The sequence below is a fragment of the Phocoena phocoena genome, chromosome 21 (genome assembly GCF_963924675.1).
Source record: "Phocoena phocoena chromosome 21, mPhoPho1.1, whole genome shotgun sequence".
Lineage (NCBI taxonomy): Eukaryota > Metazoa > Chordata > Mammalia > Artiodactyla > Phocoenidae > Phocoena > Phocoena phocoena.
This window is the reverse complement of record NC_089239.1, coordinates 17,838,842-17,861,309: the sequence shown is the minus strand read 5'-3', so window position 1 is coordinate 17,861,309 and position 22,468 is coordinate 17,838,842. Positions and strand designations below refer to the sequence as shown.

The 22,468-nt window shown below is 35.3% G+C and overlaps 1 protein-coding gene across 1 annotated transcript in view; it reads left to right on the top strand.

Moving 5' to 3' along the window:
• The window catches only part of MSR1 (macrophage scavenger receptor 1), a 57,428-nt gene extending 39,661 nt beyond the window's left edge, over positions 1 to 17,767 (top strand). The window contains exons 8-9 of the mRNA XM_065899907.1: positions 7,382 to 7,570; positions 17,420 to 17,767. Coding sequence (XP_065755979.1) covers positions 7,382 to 7,570; positions 17,420 to 17,553 — 323 coding nt within the window. The 3' untranslated portion in view covers positions 17,554 to 17,767. The remainder of the gene's footprint in view (positions 1 to 7,381; positions 7,571 to 17,419) is intronic.
• Positions 17,768 to 22,468: the final 4,701 nt, after the last annotated feature.

The following is a 22,468-nucleotide window of genomic DNA, read 5'->3' as shown; positions in this document are numbered from 1 at the left end:
CGTACATGATCAAGAAGGAATGTTATCTTTGAAGGAGTTGTCTTGCTAATGCTAGGAGAATGTTGTTCTTTATGGTTGAGCAGGTATTTCTGCTGATGGGGGAGGTCTGGTCGATGCATAAGTCAGATACACAATGCACAGTAGAAGGGAGAGTGGAATCCAAAGGGCAGAGAAAATTTTTTTATGTTTAAATTTTTCTTGTCTTGCCATAAAATGAGTTTTATTTCACACCAGGATGTGCCTTTCATAGTTAAATACCTCATTAAGCTAATTATCTTAAATTTAAAAATCAATTCCCTTTCTAGAGGAATTTTGCCATATTGCAAGGACTTCTGGGTCAACTTGCAACCAGACTTTTAAAAAAATGTTTGTTACATTTGAAACTCAAATATAATAATTACTATTGAGTAATAAATTTAACCCTAAATCCTAATTCCAATAAATGATACAAAAAAAAGAAAGCATGACCGTGAGGTAAACAATATGATAATAATTGAAATGAAATGGCTACACTCCTCAAAAGTCATTTTACATTTTAACCTCAGTTCTTTACTTCCACTCAAGTAGCAGTGATGGGCACAATGCAAAGACACCCCATAGTCCACATTCTTCCTGACTTCACCTTTCAAATTAAAATTTTGTCTACTAGAGCTTGTTGCAAGAAAGAAAGTGGGGCACGAGAGGATGGTCACGTCCCAGGTCTCGCGTGAGTCCGTGGGACTACCGCCAAGTGTGGGTTCTTGGCTTTGCGCAGGAAAGAATGCAAGAGCGAGCCATAGTAAAGTAAAAGGAGTTTTATTCAGGGAGATACACGCTTCATAGACAGGGTATGGGGCATCTCAGAAGGCAAGAGTCCCCAAAATATGGGTGGTTAGTTTTTATAGGCTGGGCAATTTCATAGGCTAATGAGTGGGAGGATTATTCCAACTGTTTTGGGGACGGAGCGGAGATTTCCAGGAATTGGGTCATCGCCTACTTTTTGGCCTTTTATGGTTGGCCTTTTATGGTTGGCCTCAGAACCGTCATGGTGCCTGTGGGTATGTCATTTAGTATGCTGATGGATTACAATGAGTGTATAATGAGGCTCAAGGTCTAGTAGAAGTCAACTTGTCCGCCATCTTGGACCTAGTTGTTCTAACCAGTTTGTTGTGTCTTCAATGGCTATGTCATTCTTTTAAGGGTTGTGCCCTGACCCCTTCCTGTCTCAAACATAGTAGGTTCATAATATTTTTTCCTAACTTTCAAGAAAAGACTTGTATATGAAGCATTTTTATAATTTATTTTGGGCTCATAGATGGCTCCATCAATGTCCCCATGAACATGGGACTTTAAATAAAATAGATTTCTTCTTTAAATAAAATAGATTTCAAATATAAAGAAAAGAAGGAAGAACATTTACAACAAATAGCTAATACATAGTCATGTACACACCACCCGCATTTTAGAGGTGTTGTCCTTTTACCATACGGACTACACATATTTCTCTTTTAAGAAATGTCATGTTAACTAGCACAGATGAAGCCCCATTTATACCTGCCTCCCTTGCTTTTCCAGGTTAAACTTCTATCATGGAGTTTACATGTGTCTTTCTATTCGTGTTTTTATATATTTACTACATATGTATGTTTGCATAAATGATAGATGGTATTATTTTCTGTGTTTTATATAAAGGACATTATACTATATCTCTCATTCTGAGCTTGTTCTTTCCCTCAATTTTATGAATTTCAGCTTAACTTGAATCATAGACCCTTTAAAACAGTAAGGACATCAGTGACTATCTGGCCACCACTTATTTTAATTAAATTAATCTTAGTTTTAAAAATAGTATAATTTCATAAAATAATAAAAAGATTTTATATTCAATTTCTGTCCCCTGTACAAAATTACTGTCAATATGCTTGGATACTTCCTTCTAATCTTTTTATATATCAATTTTTTTGGCATATTAAAATGAAACATTAATGTTAATATAGTCACTTAAATTTTATATTATAATTTTTCTCTATTTTCTGTATGATTCTTTTGACAGGAATGTTTAATGAGTCTAAAACTATCCATCTAATGTATACTATAATTAATTTAGCTATTCCTCTATTCTGACATTAATATATGTTTTACTTCCTCCTTTAAAAATAAGCCTTCAATAAACAAAACAATAATAACTAGTGAACTTGTTAACTTTCACTATATTTGAAGTTATTTTCTCAGATTAGATTAGAAAACCTTTGTAAATTATCTACTCTATTATTTATTTTTTGTCTGGTATCTTATAAAAATATGAATGAGCTATTTGTGTAATAAATATTTTATATATTTTAATATTACACACAGGCTTTTAAAAATATATAGAAATTATCCGTACTCTACACTTTCCTCCAAATCTAGGGAATAAGAGTAAGATTGCCTTTAGAAAGTTAAACTGCAGTGAATCAGAGCAGAGGTATGTCCAACCACCTAACCTGATGGAATATATTAACGTATATAAAGAGAACGTGTTAAGTAAAGAGCGCTGGCCAAACCCAGAGGCAAAATCTCACAGCCGTGTCTCATTGTAAATTAATAAATTAACTAAACGAGTAATTCACTGATTGTGATTTGACTTCTTGTGCAGATTGCCCACAGAGAGAAAATGGCCTTGTCAAGTAGTTAAAAATATTCCCGTTTTTGAGGCAACTACTTTTCTGGTTGTAAATTGAATTGACATTTAGTCCCGAGAGTCTGTTTAACATTAGTCTGCCACTAAGAGATAAATCCTCTAAACCTACAAATAATCAGGTTTTGGAATATGTGAGGTTTCTGATCAGACCCTGCCACCAGACCGGTCCACCTTGGAGGGCTCTTCGTGGACAGACACATGGTTTTTTCCTATAATAGACTCATGTTTAAATCAACCTCTCCTTCACAACTTCCTTTACTGCTTCTACACATAGAAACTATATTCTCTCTAGAGACTGGTGACATACTAAATTCTACTTCTAATACTACTGTTTGAAGCATTTTCCAATTTAATCCACTCAGGTAATAGAGATGGCGTATCAAGAAGAGGTCAAAATTCATTCATTCACACCATAAACTCTTCATCAAGTGACTTCATCAAGTGATATTTGGTCAGGTATTGAAAAGATAATGGGAAGGACCTCAGCCTGGGAGAGAAAATTACCTAGTTTACGGTGCTTTGTAGGGCAGTAGTGCTATGAGAGCCTGAGAAGGGATACCAATCCAAACTGGGGGCTGAGGGTGAAGAAATGGGAGGTGCCAGTGGTGGGGAGGGGAGGAAAGGGTGGGGGGGAATTGAGGAACAAAAGCCCCAGAAATAAAGGAGAGCAAGGCTTATTTGGGAATGTGAGTAATTATATAATTGAACTAAAGGGAGCAAGGAGAGGGGGTGGAGAGGTTTTCAAAGGGTTAAACTGGAGAAGTAAGTAGAGATTAATCATGACCTTATTTGTTCCAGGGGTCACATGGCAGGATTTTCCCTACTGAAATTCTCTATCATACTAGTCTTGTGTTTTCAATTATATCAGGGGTTGGCAAGCTTTTTCAGAAAAGGACCAGCTAGTAAATATTTTTGGTTTGCATGCCAGAAGGTCTCTGTCACACTATTCAACTCTGCTGTGTAGCCTGAAAGCAGCCCTACACAGTATGTAAACTAATGGGCATGGCTGCATTCCACCAAAACTTTATTTACAAAATAGATAGCAAACTGAGATTGGCTTAAGGCCATAATTTACTCATTACTGGTCTCCAAGAGTCTCTTCAAGATTTATCATGTTTGGAAATAACAAAGGTCAAATACACTCACATCTGAAACCATAGGGTAGGTTTTGTCTATCTGTAAAATGTCATCCTACTTGGTTAAGATCTCCTCTTTGAGAAGGATAAGTATTAAATAGGAAAGTAGTTAAAAAATTAATAAGGTGATTAATATCAAGATAATATATTCATTCTAATGCTTTCTCCACAAAACGTAAACCTCAAAGTTTTCAAAACTTGTAAAAGTAAAACCTTTACATTTGTACTTCATTTTAAAGAATTAACTATTTAACCTTCAAAATAACCTCAGAAATACTTGAATCTTGAGGGCAGGATACATGCTTTATTCAAATAATTTCTGAAACCAAGGAAAATGCCTGGCACAGAGAAGTTGTGTTTAGATGCTTTAACTGAGAGCAAATATCATTTTCTCTTTTTTAACAGTTGGGAAATTTGGTCCTAGAGAGATTGAATAGTTTAATAAGCTCACATAAACAGTGTCAGAGGAATAAGTAAAACCCAGATTATCTAACTCGTGGATTTTTAATTTCAGTTATATTCTACAGTCAGGGATATTAAAAGAACACCAGGCTAAACATATAGTATAATAAATATTCATAAATACACGAAGATTATTAAAATGTCTGATGAACTGGGCTTACTGTCTTTGCTCAAAACTCACCTTCAACAAGGAAATGCCTCTCCCCTCCCCCCATTCCAGGAATGGCATGTGAATGTAACTGACCCTGTCTTTGGCCCAAGCTGTTTAGTCCATAGATGGGCATCTCGCCCAAACTAGGTCATAGGAGGACTTCCTTGGATATTTTAGAACTGACTCTGAGAAAGAGACTGTAAAACATAAATTTAGGAGTTGTTAATAGACATGTTCACTGGGGAACAAAGATGTCCAGCTTGCAATCAAAGGAAAGAATGAAGCAACTTAACAGAGAGGCTCTTGGATAAAATTTGGAGAGAGAATCCTGAGCAGATTCAAGTGGTGATTCAGCTGCTCCAGGTGACTAACTTAAACCGTGCATCTCAGCTTGGGACTTGAACCCACAGTCTTTTAACTGATACCACACACCTGGTCTCAGAACTTAATGAAGCTCAGGTTCCTGATGTCTCATCACAGAAAGAATTCTGTGAGAGACAAAGTGATAGGTAAGAAGTGGATTTATTTAGAGAGAAACACACTCCACAGACAGAGTGTGGGCCATCTCAGAAGGTGAGAGCAGCACCAGGGTACAGGGTTGTCAGTTTTTATGGGGGGCGTGGTGTGATTTCTTAGGCTAATGAGTGGGAACAGTGATCCAGCTATTTTGGGGAAAGGGTGGGGATTTCCAGGAACTGGGCCACCACCCACTTGTAGACCTTTTATGGTCAGCCTTGGAACTGTCAGCGAGCCTGTGGGTGTGTCATTTAGCATGCTGATGTGTTACAGTGAGCGTATACAGAGGCTCAAGGTCCAGTGGAAGGCTCGTCTGCCATCTCAGACCTAGTTGGTTCTAACCAGTTTATGTCATGTCCTATGGCTATGTCATTCTTTTAAAGGTTGTGTCCTCTATTTACAATAGCCAGGACGTGGAACCAACCAAAATGTCCATCAACAAATGAATGCATAAAGAAGATGTGGCACATATATACAATGGAATATTACTCAGCCATAAAAAGAAATAAAATTGAGTTATTTGTAGTGAGGTGGATGGACCTAGAGTCTGTCATACAGAGTAAAGTAAGTCAGAAAGAGAAAAATAAATACTGTATGCTAATGCATATATATGGAATCTAAAAAAAAAAAATGGTTCTGAAGAACCTAGGGGCAGGACAGGAATAAAGAGGTAGGCATAGAAAATGGACTTGAGGATACGGGGTGGGAGGGCGAAGCTGGGGCAAAGTGAGAGTAGCATCCACATATATACACTACCGAATGTAAAATAGTTGGCTGATGGGAAGTAGCAGCATAGCACAGGGAGATTTATTTTTGACTTCTGTAAAATAATTGGGAGTGGCACTAGTTACTATTACATGACTGTAATGTTTTAAAACTACACAATCTATTCCTGGATTATTATTTCCTATTTTCTTAGGCATTTACAGTGAATGATTGGGTCACCCAGGTATTTTACTTAGTAATTGGAAGTTTGACTACTGCAATAACAAATTATTTTCCTTTTTAAAAATGTTTTTAATGTTTGTAACTCATGTTTATTAAGTGAGGAAGGGCTTATGCACCTGGACATTATTACATTAATTCAGTATTTAGCACTGAATTATATTTTGGACGAATCAAGAAAATAATTATAATTGTAATACTACATGTTAATGTTTGCTTTTCATGTTTCTGAGTGGCTCAGTCAGGCTTGTAGGAAATTGTTTATTTTGTTTACGTATTGTTGGATTACTGTTCCAACAAAATTTGCTCAAATTAGAAAACAAAAGTTACTATTTCTTTAGTTAACTGAGTTCTGAAAACCCATACACTAAAACTCCATTTTCACATTACAGAGATATTTCTGTTGTAAGAATTGCATCTTGCTTTTTTATATTATGGTGTTCTTCAAACTCATATTTGAAAAGATATATTTAAATAGAACTGTGTTTATTCATTGGCTTTTCTAATTATTAGAGAATTTTTTATTTTATTTAGCACTAAGCAAATTTTAAACATTATTTTCTGTCTTTGCCTTTTTCTGTTCTTCAGCCAAATGATTTTTTAACAAATACTTACTAGAGTAGTTCAGGCTGTTTAAAGAAATTTTCTAACTCTAAGTGAAATTTTTTGTGATACTATTTACGCACTTTATCTGTTCTTAGGTTCAAAATGTGTATGTTGGTTTTAAAAATGGGAAAGAGACATTTCATATTTATGTAAATCACTGCACATGATCAAAGTTTTATAAAAGTTTACCGTATATATGGCAATTTTGATTACTTAGGCATTGCAGAACAAAGTTACTTTGTTGTAAACATGGTATATTTCTTCCCAAAGTTTACCGATTTAGCGATTTCTCAAAATAAATGAAACTTGTCTGATTTCTATCTCATTAATCCTTTTTCAAAACAAGAAAAACACCTTGGGACAAAATCCAGGGAGTTTATATCAAGGAATATCTTTGCTATTTCTGAATTGATTTTGTCATTATAGTTACCTTGTTTTTCTTGGTAAAGAACAGGATGTTTGGTCTATTTTTATGTTTATGATATTATAAAATATCTTCTCCTCAACCTCCTGTATCACTGAAAGTCACTGAATGTATGTTCCAGATTGTGTGTTAGTGCGTCAAGAAAGCAATCACTTCTTAAAATTTTTAAAAATAGTATGAAAAATCTCTATAACATTCACAGACTTGTAGCTGTAAAATTTTAAAGTCACTGGAACAAAATCATTGCAGTGTTTTCATAGATGTAACTTATTAAAAAGCAAGAGTAGATTTACTTTTCAGATCTGACCAATATGTACAATGTTTGCAATTAAACTCTTTACCAATAGGTGGTGCTAGAAAGTTTAATATTTATTCCAATAATTGAACTTGCTGGAAAAATGCGCTCAAATGCTTTTTTTTTTTAAAGCATAAAGCAATATGTACATATATGTAAAATTAAGCCCTGCTTGTTTCTGTGACAGCACCGTCTAAGACAGTTCGACTGGTTGGTGGTAGCGGCCCTCACGAAGGCAGAGTGGAAATTTTCCATGATGGCCAGTGGGGTACAGTTTGTGACGACCGCTGGGAATTGCGTGGAGGACAGGTCATCTGTAGGAGTTTGGGATACCAAGGTGCTCGAAATGTGCATAAGGGAGCTTATTTTGGACAAGGTAATTTTTTTTTTTTTAATGAAATGTAGGCATTCTCCAGTACATACAATCAAGTAGAGACAGGAACATGTAGAATAGGAAGCAGGATTCTTTTTTTAAGGCCTTTCCTAGAAAGTAGAAATGAAAAGATAGAGATAAAAAAAAAAAAAAGATGCTCTCAGACAACATTTAATGTCTAAATTTCGTTTAGACTCAATCAGTTAGTTGGACAATAGAGGAAAATATGGAAAATTACTGGTAAAGCAGATCAACAGGAGCCAGTGAACTATATAGACAAGGCATGACTTCCTGGGAAACTCATTTACATATCTGGGTCTTGCGGGCAGCTGGGCAAGTCCACGTGCTCCCCCATTTTCTCTTCTGTGGAACTGGAGGGTGGGTGGTGGGTACCAGCTTCTGCATTTACTTCCCAAACCTTAGTCCACGATGGAGCACCTCTATTCTGAAAGGACAGTGAAAAACCATGAAAGAGAAAGAGGCGATTTTACGGGGTTCTCTATGCCTACTAATTGTGACTTCTCCTTTAAGGAACTTGATGAGAAATAAGGGAAGAGAAATGTTACTTTCCCCTCTGTTTGAGGTCGAATCGAATAATTTTTTTGCTGCATGTGTATCTGCATATTTTCATCTGGATGACTCAGTAACTTGTTCTGTGAATGTATGGAAAGAGCTAGGAAGAAAATTTGCTGGGGACAAAATGTTTGCATGTTTACCCATGATATTTTTATTACCTCATTTTTTTTTCTAAATTGGCACCTAATAATAGGTTTTATATATAATTAAACATATATATGTGCTTCAATTCTGAAGGAAAGATTAGGAAAAAATAGCCATATATAGGTAAACTAGAATTTTATAGTCAATATTTCCTCTTTATTTATTCTACTGTCCATATGTGATAGATAATTGGTATCTCTGAAGTTCATGTTGACCAAAAAAAAAAAAAAAAAAAAGATTTGCCCATCTTGAGTTTGTGTTATTCTCCTAGATAGATATGGGCAATAGGAAATTGTATGCAAAATAATAGAGATAAAATAACAGTATTACCAGATAATCTTGTGTATGATGATAAAATAGTGGAGTATGTCAAAAGACTAAACAAGATAAGATAGAGTTCTTAAATTCATAAAATAGATTGTTAAGTACTATTATGCTACAGTTTATTGAGTAATAAATATGTGTCAGGCATTGTGCTAAACACATAAATAGTATTAATAATAAGATAAGATAATAAGATCACAATTATATCCTTTATTCCTTTACGAAAAGAATTCATTTTATCAAATTCAAGAGATGAATTTTAGCAGGGATCCAGGTTCTAAAGTCTTTAGAGACCAGAAACTTTATTTAATTTCATAAAGAGGCTAAGCACAAGACGGAAGAGAGTGATGATGTTGAAAGTTTCTGCACCCAGGTTCAAGCCTCCAGCTGTCAGTTTTTAATTTGTGCCTTAGAGTTTTGAATAGAAGAAACAAAGGAAATGGCAAATATCCATAATTTGCCATCATCCAATAGATCTTTGGAATTTCCAAATTTTCCATTTCTACTACATTTTCAGAACTTCTTCCCCATCTTGAAAAGTGTCAGACCAAAATCATCCTTGCAGCTGTAAAATTTACCTCTTAAATGAATTGTTTTAAACAGCAATAAGCTGGATTTTTTTTTTTTCCCCCACAGAAGGGGAAAAGAAAAAAATCCCTAACTCTTAGTCACTAGAAAATCAAATGAATCAGTGAATTGTTTAGGAAGACTAAACTGCCAATCTGGGTTTCTACAATGTTCCGTGAGGAAAAAATCCATTTCTATGGTAACTAAGATCCATAGCATGAAAGGCCATTTATTTAAAATACATAATTGTATAAAACATTTCAAATACAATCTGTGGTGGGAAAGTGAATAAGACATTATATGCCAGCTCTGTTCTTTTTACGAATATGAAGCCTTGCCATAGATTTCAAAGCTGTTCTTCAATTGAGGTTCTAAACCTAGATGGTAAACACACAATTGGAGACTATTATCTCAAGATTCCATTAACTTGCAGGCCTAGTCTCACAAGTAAAATATTCTTTTCCCCACAGCTTTTATTCATTCTTGCTTATACCTCTAGGGATTTCTAGTCTAAAACACTGGTAAGAAAGGAATAAAATACATATTCTGAAGTACTGGCCAAAAAGAAGAAAGTTCATTATTTATATAAGAAACAATAGAGTTTAGTCTCATGTGAAATGAGTCATTTGGCTATATGGAGACGATTCTCTCAAGTTTTCTTCAGGTAACAGACTATTTCTCTAAGATGAGTATCCATTTTCAGTGAGGCTTTGTATTTATGGTAGCTGGTGATCCTATACATTAAACTAGAGTTTTATTATAATAAAACAATGAGATATATCAGAATTTTGTTTTTCCTCTCACATTCTCAAATACCTACCAAACTGAACTGGAAAGACTAGAAGTTTTATAATATAAACTAAGGAGATAGGAGTTGAAACCTTAGCTCTGATACATCTCAGACTTTCAGTTTCCTTTCCAATAAAATGAGAATAATAATAACAACCCAGCAGATTTATTTTAATCTGAAATGAGCTGCGTATAGAAAGTGCCCATTACGAAGCCGGACTCATAGCATTGCTCAAGAGTGACAGAGATCACTGGTAGCAGCACTGCCAACTGTATAATTACAAGTTTATTTGCAATCCTAGTTGAATGGTAGGAAAGTCAGATCCATGTTATACTGTAGAGCGATATTCACGATGTTCCAAGGGTGGTAAAGTTGAATGTGGTCTTTCCCACAGTACAGAGGTGTGATTTAAGAAGCATTCTGTGTAACCTTCTCTTCTAATCTTCCCACTCTGCTCCACACACATCCAGCTCTGTTTCAGCTCTCTGCATATTCAGTCCCCCAAAATTGAAGAATGATGATGAGAATTTTAAAATAATAAAGCAAGATGAGCTGGGAGAAAGAATAGAACTGAGGTGATTTGTTCTGGAGAAAAAGAATCTAATAAATAAAGTTCATGATCTGCTTCATTGTACATTGTATTTTAAGAAACAGGCTTGCATCGTAAACTGATGTTGGATTAGTCATGGTAAACCACCTTTTCATGTAAAGCTGTTTCAACGCCTCCTTTTTCCACTCCTCCACCTTAAATTTGCAGTTTTATTCAGGAGGAAAAGAAAAAGTAATTTTGAATGCAGAACAGAGACTGGAAAGGAAACCTAGAAATGTGAGTGGAGGGGTAGAGAGAGGAGGAGGAATGCACTAGAGTTTTAATTATGTGTCATTCTCATAGGAAAGTAAGAAGAATCAGATTAATACTATATTTTGCATTATTATCAAAATTGAAACAAGAAGATAAAAGTTTAAATTTATCTCCTTTGTATCTCTCCTCCCATTAAGGAAAGAATACAATTTTCTGGACACAGTTTCCCCCTCTCCTTTTTTTTTTCTTTCTTCTCATTTTAAAATAGCAAACCTGGCTTATCAGAGATAATCCTTATTAGCTTTAAGAACAATGAGTTTTGCAGTTACAAAGAAAATGAATTATAGGAACAAAGCTTAAAGCACACTCCTTTAAATGGGTTCTTTCATCTGGTTGCACCATTTGCATAAAGTGGAATGTTCTTTCTTTTTCCTGTGTAGACAAAAAGGTTAAATTAAGGAAGCACTGAGAAGCTTCTGGTGCTTGCCATTGCACGGGGCAGGGAAGGGAGAGGGAGACTCTTCTCTCCCTATGCAAGCTTTCCAATCTCTCATCCTGGTGGTCTCCCTGAAGCAAACTTGGATGAGCTTTGTCAGAGGACAGTGGTAGTCCGGGAGTTTGTTCCAGGCATATCTGAGCCTGTCAGCTGATGCAGGAGGTAAGAGCTGGATCTGGAGCAGCTATCTCATCTTCTCCTAAATTTAAAGGAGTTGGTGCTGAAGCTCTGAACTTAAAAGCAGAAACAAAAGAAAATTCTAAACATAAATGCTATCTTTTATTCATTACCCCTTTCACATTCCACAATCAATTTTCTGAGTGGAATTTTTTAAAAATTACAAGAATAAACTGAAGGAGATCAAGAATATAACTCTGCATCTCTGAACTATCCGTTAGTGATTGGAAGTAAAAACAATCTCAAAGATGAATAAAATGTATCAATAGGTCAGAACTCTAATTCTTATGTACTGCTCCCTGCGCACTGAAAGTTTTGAAATGTAAATGTTTAGATGTTGGGTATTATGGAACCTGATATAGAGTTATAATAGGGTTCTTAACATGTCTGTTCTGTTACTTACAGTAACAAAGGCAATAAATACTAAGTATTGAATAATACTGTTTATCAGGTGTTTACTATACGATCTCATGCAGTGCTTACAGTGCCTGTGAGAAATAGATATTACAGCCCCACTTTTCATATAAAATTAAGTAAAGCTGACAGAACTGTCACAAAACATGCCCCATTTACATAGCTATTGTGGCAGTCGTGGGGAGAGCACTCAACATCCATCCCTCACCCTGTCTCTCCACTAAGCAGACTGTCCTAAGTTCTTTAACCTTAAAAACTTCATTTCTAAAGAGGTTGCTTCTTCAGAATCTTAGGATCACAGAATTTTAAAGGGAAATGAAATCTTAAAGCTCTTTCGACCCCCCACCTCTCTATTCTGCATATATAATAAAACAGGGAAAATGAGTGGCTTCTCCAGAACCACAAAACTAGAATCCAGAACTATAGTCTAAGTTTACCCATTCTCTATTCTGATTCCCATTTCATTTTTTTTTTCTTTTTTCTTTTTTTTTTTGCGGTACGTGGGCCTCTCACCATTGTGGCCTCTCCCATTGCGGAGCACAGGCTCCAGACGCTCAGGCTCAGCGGCCATGGTTCACGGGCCTAGCCGCTCCGCGGCATGTGGGATCTTCCTGGACCGGGGCACGAACCCGTGTCCCCTGCATCGTCAGGCGGACTCTCAACCACTGCACCACCAGGGAAGCCCCCCCATTTCATTTTTAACATTGATCCAAAAACAAAAACCCAGAATGCTTTCTCAAAGAAGAAACTGTTGACAAAGCAGTTCCCAACTAGAAGTTTTAAAGTGATATAAATGCACGTCACGCAGCCTTGACTGGATGTAATTAAAATTCATTCGGAGACTTTAACCATTAGTGATTTTTGCTTCCCCACTTATCCATTCAGGAGCTAATCTCAAATCTCATCGTGTCAATGTATATCTGGCTGATGTTTGAAATATGATTATTTTTTAAAATAAAAGCAGTGTTACCGAAGATTAAGGAAACTCAAATCCCTCAAAGAAATATCAATATTTGTCTTTTTAAAAGAGAGATTAAGAGGAAATGGTATCATCTGTCAAGCATACTCTTAAGCATCACAAACCAAGCTCATAAAATTCCAGAAGCCATGGACAACACGGTTATTGTTGTCTGCTTTTGGAAACACAAAGTTGGTCAATCTGTCCTCCTTATGCAGCCTTCAAATTGTAAAGGGGATCGTAGATATATAGATGGTTAGGTAGATAGATAAATAGATGATAAACAGGACTAGAGAATAAAAACATTTCTAAAATATATACATCAATTTTGCATAGGTTTCCACTAGTAGAAAGGATAACTCAGAGGCAAAAAATAACAATGACAGCAGCAAGAAAAAATATCCTTGAGTAACAGTTATTACCTAAAGAAATAAAAACAGATCTCTTTTTTAATCTTTGAGGTGCACATGAAGATAAAATTTTAGGCATTTTATGCTACCTTGGCATTAATTTTTAATGCAGAAAACAATTTGGAAGGAGATGGGACATGAGTATTAAATAATTTTTTTCCTTAGGCTTGATAGTCCCAAATATATTAATATAAAAATAAAACAGCAAATCCTTGAAAATTATTTTTATAACTATCTGGGCTTCTTTGTAGTCAATGAATAGCTCTAAGTTTTAAATGTCATCATGTTCTCTTGCTTGGCTCTATTCTCTCTGTTGTTTTGAGAAAGTCATGCATCCTTTCTGAGTCTCAGTTTATTTACCTGTGAAATGGAAATAATTGCCAATATTTTACAAAGTTATTAGAAGTAAATTTTTTAAATTATATGTGAAAAGACCTAGCGTGTTCACTGTGTCTGAATCTTTTCCACATAGCGTAAGACCAGAGTTACTGAATAATACAATATATTTATCACATCCATATGCTCTTGGTGAGAAAAACACTGAAATATGAGTTAGGGGTTCTCAATACAAGAATCAGCTTTGCCACTAATTACACATGTGACCTCAGTTGCTGCATTTATCTAAAACAGAAGCCTTCACTAGAAGGTCAGTCCAAGAGAGAATGGATTCTGATTTTTGTTCACTCACATAGGCGCTCAAAAGAGATTTGTTAAATGACCAAATCTAATAATGCAGGAGATTGCAGTAAATCTTTGATTAAAGGCACTGACACTAGGCAGATCCAGGGTGGGAATACTGGCTCCATTAGGCATTAGCTATGTGACCTTGGGTGGAGTTACTTTTTCTCTCTGATTTTCACTTTCCTCAACAACACTATAATAGCATTTATTAACTTTTTAAGGTTGTTTGAGAATTCAGTGAGATAACAACTCAAAAGTACTTTGAATATTTTCTGCCCCATAGTAAATTCTTTAAAAAGTGGGCTTAAATGTTCATTGTTATTACTACAGCTTTGGTATTCTAATATTCATGGTTTTCTCTACTATGGTTTCTAAAAACTTGTGCTCACATGTCAGCACATTGACTGAATAATATCTATCTTGTGCTTCCCCTATGGGGATGCCCTCTGGATACTTCAGACATTGAGAGGATTGTCACCCTTAATTCTCTTTTCCTGGATTGTAAAAATTCTGCACTGCTGAGACATAAATCTGGTGACTAGATCTACAAAATGTAGAGTGAAAGCATCACTGTCCCCTGGGTACAGAAACCATGGAACCATACTGTTCTCATGCTCCCAAACACAACAGATTTTTGGCTTTCACCAAAAGTTTTATTTATGTTTATTTATACAATTTATAAATGTTCATAAATGCAATAAATATAATACATAAATGTCCCACTGTTTTGGTTCCTTTACATGTTAAAATGGAAGTAGTTTTATTATTTGTGCAATTGTTATTATTTGCCTATGTTTTTTTATGAAGGTTTTATTTATTTATTTATTTATTTATTTATTTATTTATTTAGCTGTGTTGGGTCTTCATTGCTGTGCGCAGGCTTTCTCTAGTTGTGGTGAGTGGGGACTGCTCTTCATTGTGGTACACAGGCTTCTCACTGCGGTGGCTTCTCTTGTTGTGGAGCACAGGCTCTAGGCATGCAGGCTTAAGTAGTTGTGGCACATGGGCTCAGTAGTTGTGATTCGTGGGCTCTAGAGTGCAGAGTCAGTAGGTGTGGCACACAGGCTTAGTTGCTCCGCAGCATGTGGGATTTTCCTGGACCAGGGCTCAAACCCATGTCTTCTGCATTGGCAGGTGGATTGATTCTTAACCACGGAGCCACCAAGGAAGTCCTTGCCTGTGTTTTTTGAATAGCCCTTTGGAGCAACTTCCAAAAAGTTCAGATAGACTTTATATATTTAAAATAAACACACATTCACAAACATGCTCATACATACAAACACAAACAGAAAAGGGACCATGATATGCCTAGTAAGAGCAATTTGGAAACCAAAAAGTATTCCTGGCAAGGTTTCTGACTTTGAGATCATATTCTCCTAATCTTTTCCTTTTTATCTGCCTTAAAATTTCAAGTTGAAAAGTCTTAATACTCTTATAAACATTTCAGAAAACACTTGAGCTGTCCAAGTTACTACTCTTATAATTGGTCAGCCCAGGAAAACCTTTGCTTGTCTAATAGAAACATTGTTTGGATTCTATTGATTTAATTACTATTATGTGAAATGAAAAATACAGTATTTCCAGTTACCTTGATAATGTAAACCTAAATATAACTTTTCTTGTATTTGGATATTTCTGGTGAAGGTACAAATTATTCAAGAACTAAGTGAATGAACCTATTTATTTTCTATGTGGAAATCAAAATTTCCTAGTTCTAAGGGTAAAAAGAAACATGTCTTCACAGAAAATATCTATATAAACATCCTATTAACTGTTCTTTTAGCTTATAGATTTTTTCTTCTTCAATCCAGCTTCCACATTTCTGCCAAACATACAATTCTAAAATATAGTTCTGATGATATTTCTTTTGGTGACTCACAACATAAAATTCAAAAATGTTTATAGCATGGTCCCAGCTCTCTATCCAACCTTCCCAAAGAGTCCTCCTCCCCTCATTAATATACTTTGTGTTTTAGATTCCAGGAGACCATTAACTGTTCTAATACATCAAGCATTTTCATGCTGCCCCCACTATATGGCATGACTTCTTTTCCATACACAGAAAACCTCCATTTTTTAGGGTTCAGTCAAATGTTATCCACATTGTGATTACAAAATTTCCAATATCTTGGAAATTTATTCATATATTATAGGCACATACTGCTATACAATTATGCACATTATTAACCATGCACATGTTGTTAATTTTTATTTCTTGAACTGACATAATATTTGAAAAATCAGTTAAGAGTAATGTAATTATATGTGCCATTATTTATGCCTCTGTTTAAAACAAGTCTTTATTTAACTTTTAGAACTACACAAAGGTATGTTTCTAAGTCTTGAAGACATTTCCAAATATGCTTTATATAGCTCTTGTGACTGAAAGAGAACCTTTTAACATATTGATTCAAATGGAAAAAAATGCGTTGTTGATTATGCTCACAGTATTAAGATATTTATTTACCATCCACCAGTTTTGCAAAGGTGTTTATTGAAATTTTGCTGCTAAATCATCAGTTTCTTGACAACATGAAATGTTCTTGAAAATTCATTAGGAGGTTTGCAATATTACATGTTTAACAAAACCCAATGAAATCATTCATTTAGAAGTTTTTCAAAGGTTCTCTCCCAAATGTCTTAAGTATAAAAGAACAAACTTTTATAGTGATACACTTAAAAAATCTTTAGAGAATAGCAGAAAAACATTTCCAAACACTCATTTTAAAGTAATCTTTTCCTGCCATGAATTCCTTTCAGAAAAACAGTTGTTTTCTTATTCATTGATAAAATAATGTCCTTATCTTGAAAGTGGCGGTTACGTTTATTTAGTTAATTGTCTTCTAGGTAGCCTATGCTGACAGGCCATTTTTCCTTCTAATGTGTCTGAGGAAGAATTCGGACAAAAAGAATAAGTGTTAGCTGTGCCATTTTCTTGTTGTTTGCTTGCGTTTGCACTTAATAATCTATGATGTTCTTGCAGGATATTTTATAAGCCCTTTGCTGATCATATTACTCTTGGTTTAATTAAAAATAGATAACATGTCTGGTAAACCAGACACATGCAAACTGAAATACACTGGAACCTAAGAAAAGAACTCCAGGATTGCTTATGTTCTAGATATGCCTTGTACAGATACATATAGATCATTAAATCATTACATATATCCATTATTATTAAAGTTTATTTCCTTCCTTATTTTTAAAAATAAAACTATTAAATCATTAGAGGAAACCAATAGTTCTTTAATCTATGATTTCATAGAACTCTGTATACACCTTTGTTACACCTCTTATTACTTAGTATTTTAGTTGGTTACACAGTGACAGAAAATAAAATTTTCTGGGGCAGGGGGTTAATTTTTGGATCTTAATACAGAGCACAGAACTTGTATATGGATAATGATCAACACATTTTTTTTGTTAAATTGGTGAATAAATTAATGGCTCTTTCCCACTCAAACATAAACACTAAACTATACTTATTAATACAGTTGTATCTGATTTTTGCAGGTACTGGTCCAATATGGCTGAATGAAGTATTTTGTTTTGGGAGAGAATCATCTATTGAAGAGTGTAAAATTAGACAATGGGGTGTGAGAGTCTGTTCACATGCTGAAGATGCTGGGGTCACTTGCAATACATAATGCACCATATTTTCATTCACATTTATGAAATTGCTGCAAAATGATTTTTATTACTTTGCTTCATTAAAATCAGCTTAATGAATATTTAAGAGATTAAGAATTTTGTCCACGGAAAAGGAATATTTAAAAATCAGTGGATAAACATATAAAATACCTTCATAATTACTATATGTCTATATCTGAACCATTCTAACTTCTCTAAGTTTTCAAATGGAATTTTCTAATATAATGACTTATGTATTGAATATATTGAAGTTTAAAACTTCTAGATTACAAATGCCAGTGATAATGGAAACACATCCCAATCACTGGCTACAATTTATATCTTCACAAGATTACAATTTTTGTCTCCTTTGTAATCTATTTAGTTCATTTTAATGTAATTACTTTCTGAATAATGAGAGGGTTGGAAAGTCTTCTTTTGTGCCAAGGTGGCAAAATCTCTAATCCATACACATTTCTAAAGGAAGAATCTTATCCAGCTCTCAAGATCTCTGTGCAATAACTTAGCTGTTAGATAGCAATGTTCATGATATGTTTTGGCCATGATGAAAAACTCATCATGTTTTACATGCTCATATATTGAGATGGTCATTAATAACGTGGCTAATAGCATGGTCATTAACAACAATATGTTTATTTGACATGGTCATGTATTGACAGGTTTTTTTTTTTTAACTGCACTATAAAGTTAGTTGAAAGCAGGACATATGGGAAAAGGCACAGGCCCACCATTGCTATATGTGTCCAGCTAATTAGTGGATCAAAAATGTCATTTTCAGCATGGAGCTCAGTTTGCTCCATGAATAATTACTTTGTTACAACTTAGGACACTGTGTTTAAACAGTAAATATATTTACTTATTCCATTTTAACTAACAGCATGCAATGCCTTGAGTGCAGAAGGAGGTTTCAACAACCCTCCTCTCTAGTCTTTCATGAAGTGAGTCAATATTTACAACCAGAGAGAGAGAGAGGCATCTTCAACCCTAAAGGGTTGATGACCCTGAGCATGCCAAAATAGTGCCAAGTTCACCCTGGAACCCGGTGATTGTGCCCTGCTGTCTAGGTGTACAGGCAGAAAGACCAGTGATTGCTATTGAAATTCAACTAAATCTAATCTCAGCCCTGAAAAACATAATTTTCAAGTTTCCTAAGCCCAACTCAGAGAAACTCGTGATTAGAAAATAGTACTAGTACAGAATGGCTCTACTGTTCTTTCCTTAATGGTGATAAGCAAAAGCATGGGCTTAAGCATTTTCTCATACCCTGAAGTCTCAGCTCACAGATAGTAACCAGATTATAGACTCCCTGCCCTCTCACTTGCAAAGGCAAAATTGTTACCTTGGAATTGGGACTATTGGAAATGGTCTGCTGAAAATGCATTTATTGTGGTACATTCTTCTACTTGTTGAACGTAGGTGATTTTCTCCAGTGGTGTATTTTTGTGATTAAGTGTTGAAGGACTGCCTCAGCACAGAGCCAATCTACAAATGCTGGGAGAGGTGGGTTTTGTTGTTATTGTTGTTGTTTTTGTTTGGGTATGTTTGGTTTTTTGTAGGGTTCTGTTTGTTTGTTGTTTTAGCTCCTAACGTTCAAAAACACTAGCTGAACACAAGCTAAAGAACAGAGTCTTCAGTGACTACCCACAACAAGGAACATAGTCTTTGCAAAATTGTTCAGGGAAGTAACTTTACAAATAGACTCTACAGCCTTCAGCAAACAAATAAACAAACAGAATAATCCCCAGCAGATCTTTGGGAAGGGGGAGAATCTGCTTTTCACAATTACTGCATTATAATATTCTTATGTCCAGTGTCCAACAACAGCAGTTAAAGAAAAAAATCACAAGGCATATAAATAAACAGGGAAGTATGACCCATTCAAAGGAACAATATAACTTGACCGAAAAAGTCACTGAGGAATTTAGGTGTTGGGCTTACTTGACAAAGTCTTTAAAACAACTGCTAAAGTATGCTAAAAAAAAAAAAAAAAAAGACAAACAATTAAAGGAAACTGAAAACAGTGTACTAACAAAATCAGAATATCAGTAAAGAGAAATTTTTTTACAAAGCCAAAGTGAAATTCTGGATCTGAAAATTACAATTACAAAAATGAAAACTTCACGTGAGGGATTTAACAATACATTTAAAAAAAAAAGAAGAAGAATTAGCTAATTTGAAGATTGGACAATTGAAGTTATTGAGTCTGAGGATGAAGAAAACATGAAGAAAAGTAAGGTACCTGTAGGTTGCCCAAATATGCATTATAGGAGTCCCAGAAATAGCAGAGAATGAGAGAGAGAGAAAGGAGAAGAAGGAGAAGGAGAAGGAGGAGAAAAGGATGGGAGGGAGGGAGGGATGGAGGAAGGAAGGAAGAGAAGAAAGGTGGGAGGGAGGGAGGAAGGAGAATATCTGAAGAAATAATGTGCAAAACTTCTCAAATTTGATGGAAGATCCAAATATACATATCCAAGAAATTCAACAATATCCAAGTAGGATAGATTCAAAGTACCCACAGCAAGATATATCATAATAGACTGTTGAAAGATAAAGAGAGAATCCTGAAAGCAGCAAGAGAGTAGCAACTTGTCACGTACAAGGGATCCTCAATAAGATTAACAGCCAATTTCTCATTAGAAACCATGAGGCCAGAAGACAAGGTTTAAAGTGCTGAAAGGAAAAACCCATTAACCAAGAATTCTATATCTGGCAAAACTGTCTTCAGAAATGAAGGAGAAAGTAAGACATTCCCATATAAACAAAAACTAAGGTAGTTTCTTACTACTGGACCTGCCCTATAAGAAAAACTAAAGAGGTGTCCTTCAGGTTGAAATGAAAGAACACTAGAAATTAACTCAAAGTCATAAGAAATAAAGCAGCAGGAGTAGGAAAGTAGCTCTTTTTTTTTTTTTTTTTTTTTTTTCCTAACCAGGAGATGCTCTACTAATCACTGATAATTGTGCTAGGAACTTTGAATTTCTTATACTAAACAAGTATTAGTTATATAACCAGACTTTTTAAAATTGAAAACTAATAATTTTAGAAACTATCTTGTGCATTATTTTCCCTTTTTTCAGATAGAACAATTGCAGCACAGTAAGACAGATTAATTGCCAGAGATTACCCAGTTTTTACAGAGAAGTCATTCCAGGTTTCCCTATTCTCAAGTCATTGTTTTTTCAACTAAGCAGGAATGCTCTGACTTTCCCATAGACTTGTAGGGGAGATTCTGGGCAAATCACCTTCTATATAGATTTTGTTTCTTAAGTGCAATTCTACAGGTCAGAAATTACAACAGTTGTATAAAAGGGGAAGAAAAATAAATAATCTCTATCTCTTTCACAAGAATACTATAGTAAAAAAAAAAAGACTTTAAGACAAAATAAAAAACAGTGTCAAATCAGTGATATATGACAACAATAATTGGTGTGGTAGTATTACCCAACTTTCTCCTCCTCCAACTTACTAAAACACAAACACAAAACAAACAGACAAAAACCCCTATACTAACTAGGCCAAATCCTTCCTGCTGCTGGATTTATATTGCATCGATGTAGCTATGGAAGAACTGCACTTTCCAGGATTCTTTCTCTCCTATGTTGTTCTGGTTTATCATGGCCCACAAAAGACATTTTTGCATGGGATTGAGAAACTGAGAGTTTAGCAGCAGCCATGGTCCTTTTTATGCTCAGAAAGTCGCTGAGGGGCAGCAAGGCATGGACACAGCATACCCAGATGGTGCTGTGCTGATGGCTGACTGGGTTTGCAGGACAACAGAGCCTGTAGCTCCTGAACTTCCCCGTGGAGCCTCCTGCAGTTTCTCTCCCACCTGAGCCAGGTGCACGTTGAGCTCTGAGATGAATTTACTACCTTCTCCTGCATGCCACCTGGGTCATCAAAGTTGGAGGAGTGAGAAACTAATTCAGGTTCCAGCTCATCCATAGGGGTTCCATTTTGTCCTCACTCTCTTTCCCAGTTCACACCCATTGTCCCTCCTAAACAGCCACCACCTGACTTCAGACCCAGGACCAGGCACAAACACAACACACTTGCCTTGAAAACTTAATCATCAGCCACAATCCACAATTGCATAAGATTGAATCTCTTGAAGGGAACAAAGGAACAGTTGCTCTGGATTTTGAGACTGGTCTTAGGCAGAAAAGGGGACCGGAGAATAGAGGACATTTAATCATTGCAATGGGACTTCACTGGCAGTCCAGTGGTTAAGACTTCGCCTTCCAATGCATGAGGTGTGGGTTCGATCCCTGGTCAGGGAGCTAAGACCTCATGGCCAAAAAACCAAAACATAAAACAGAAGCAATATTGTAACAAATTCAATATAGACTTTTAAAAAATGGTCACATCAAAAAAGAAATTTAGATTCTCTTCCGGTTTATAAAGCATACAAGTAAAACATGGAATTATTTTGAACTACTTTGGCTGTTGAACAAGCTTTCTGAAAGCAACACTATGTTGAAACTGAAACACATGGGCCCAGGTTTTAAAAGTGTTAAATAACATAGGAAACTGTTGTGCTGTAGGTTTTTCTACAAAAATGTCAAGCACCCAAAGAATTTTTAAAAAGGAAATTACTGTATTATTTTTAATAACTCTAGAATTGACTGTAACCCTAAAGCTCTTTGGAGTTCCCTGAATGAAAAACTTTAGAATTACATGCCTAGAGTCATTTTAGGTTAGGGCGAAAAGAAAAAAAAAGATTGAAATACCTTTGTTAATCATCCATTAAGAATCTCCCTAGGGCCAAGTCAATTCAATTAAACCTACTGGAAGACATTTGAATTGTTTCAAAATATGTCTTTGATGTTTCATGCTTACATCATTTCCCTAAAAAGACTGATAAAATAATGACATAAATTTGCTCATTTATTTTCTTTCATTAAATGGCATAACATT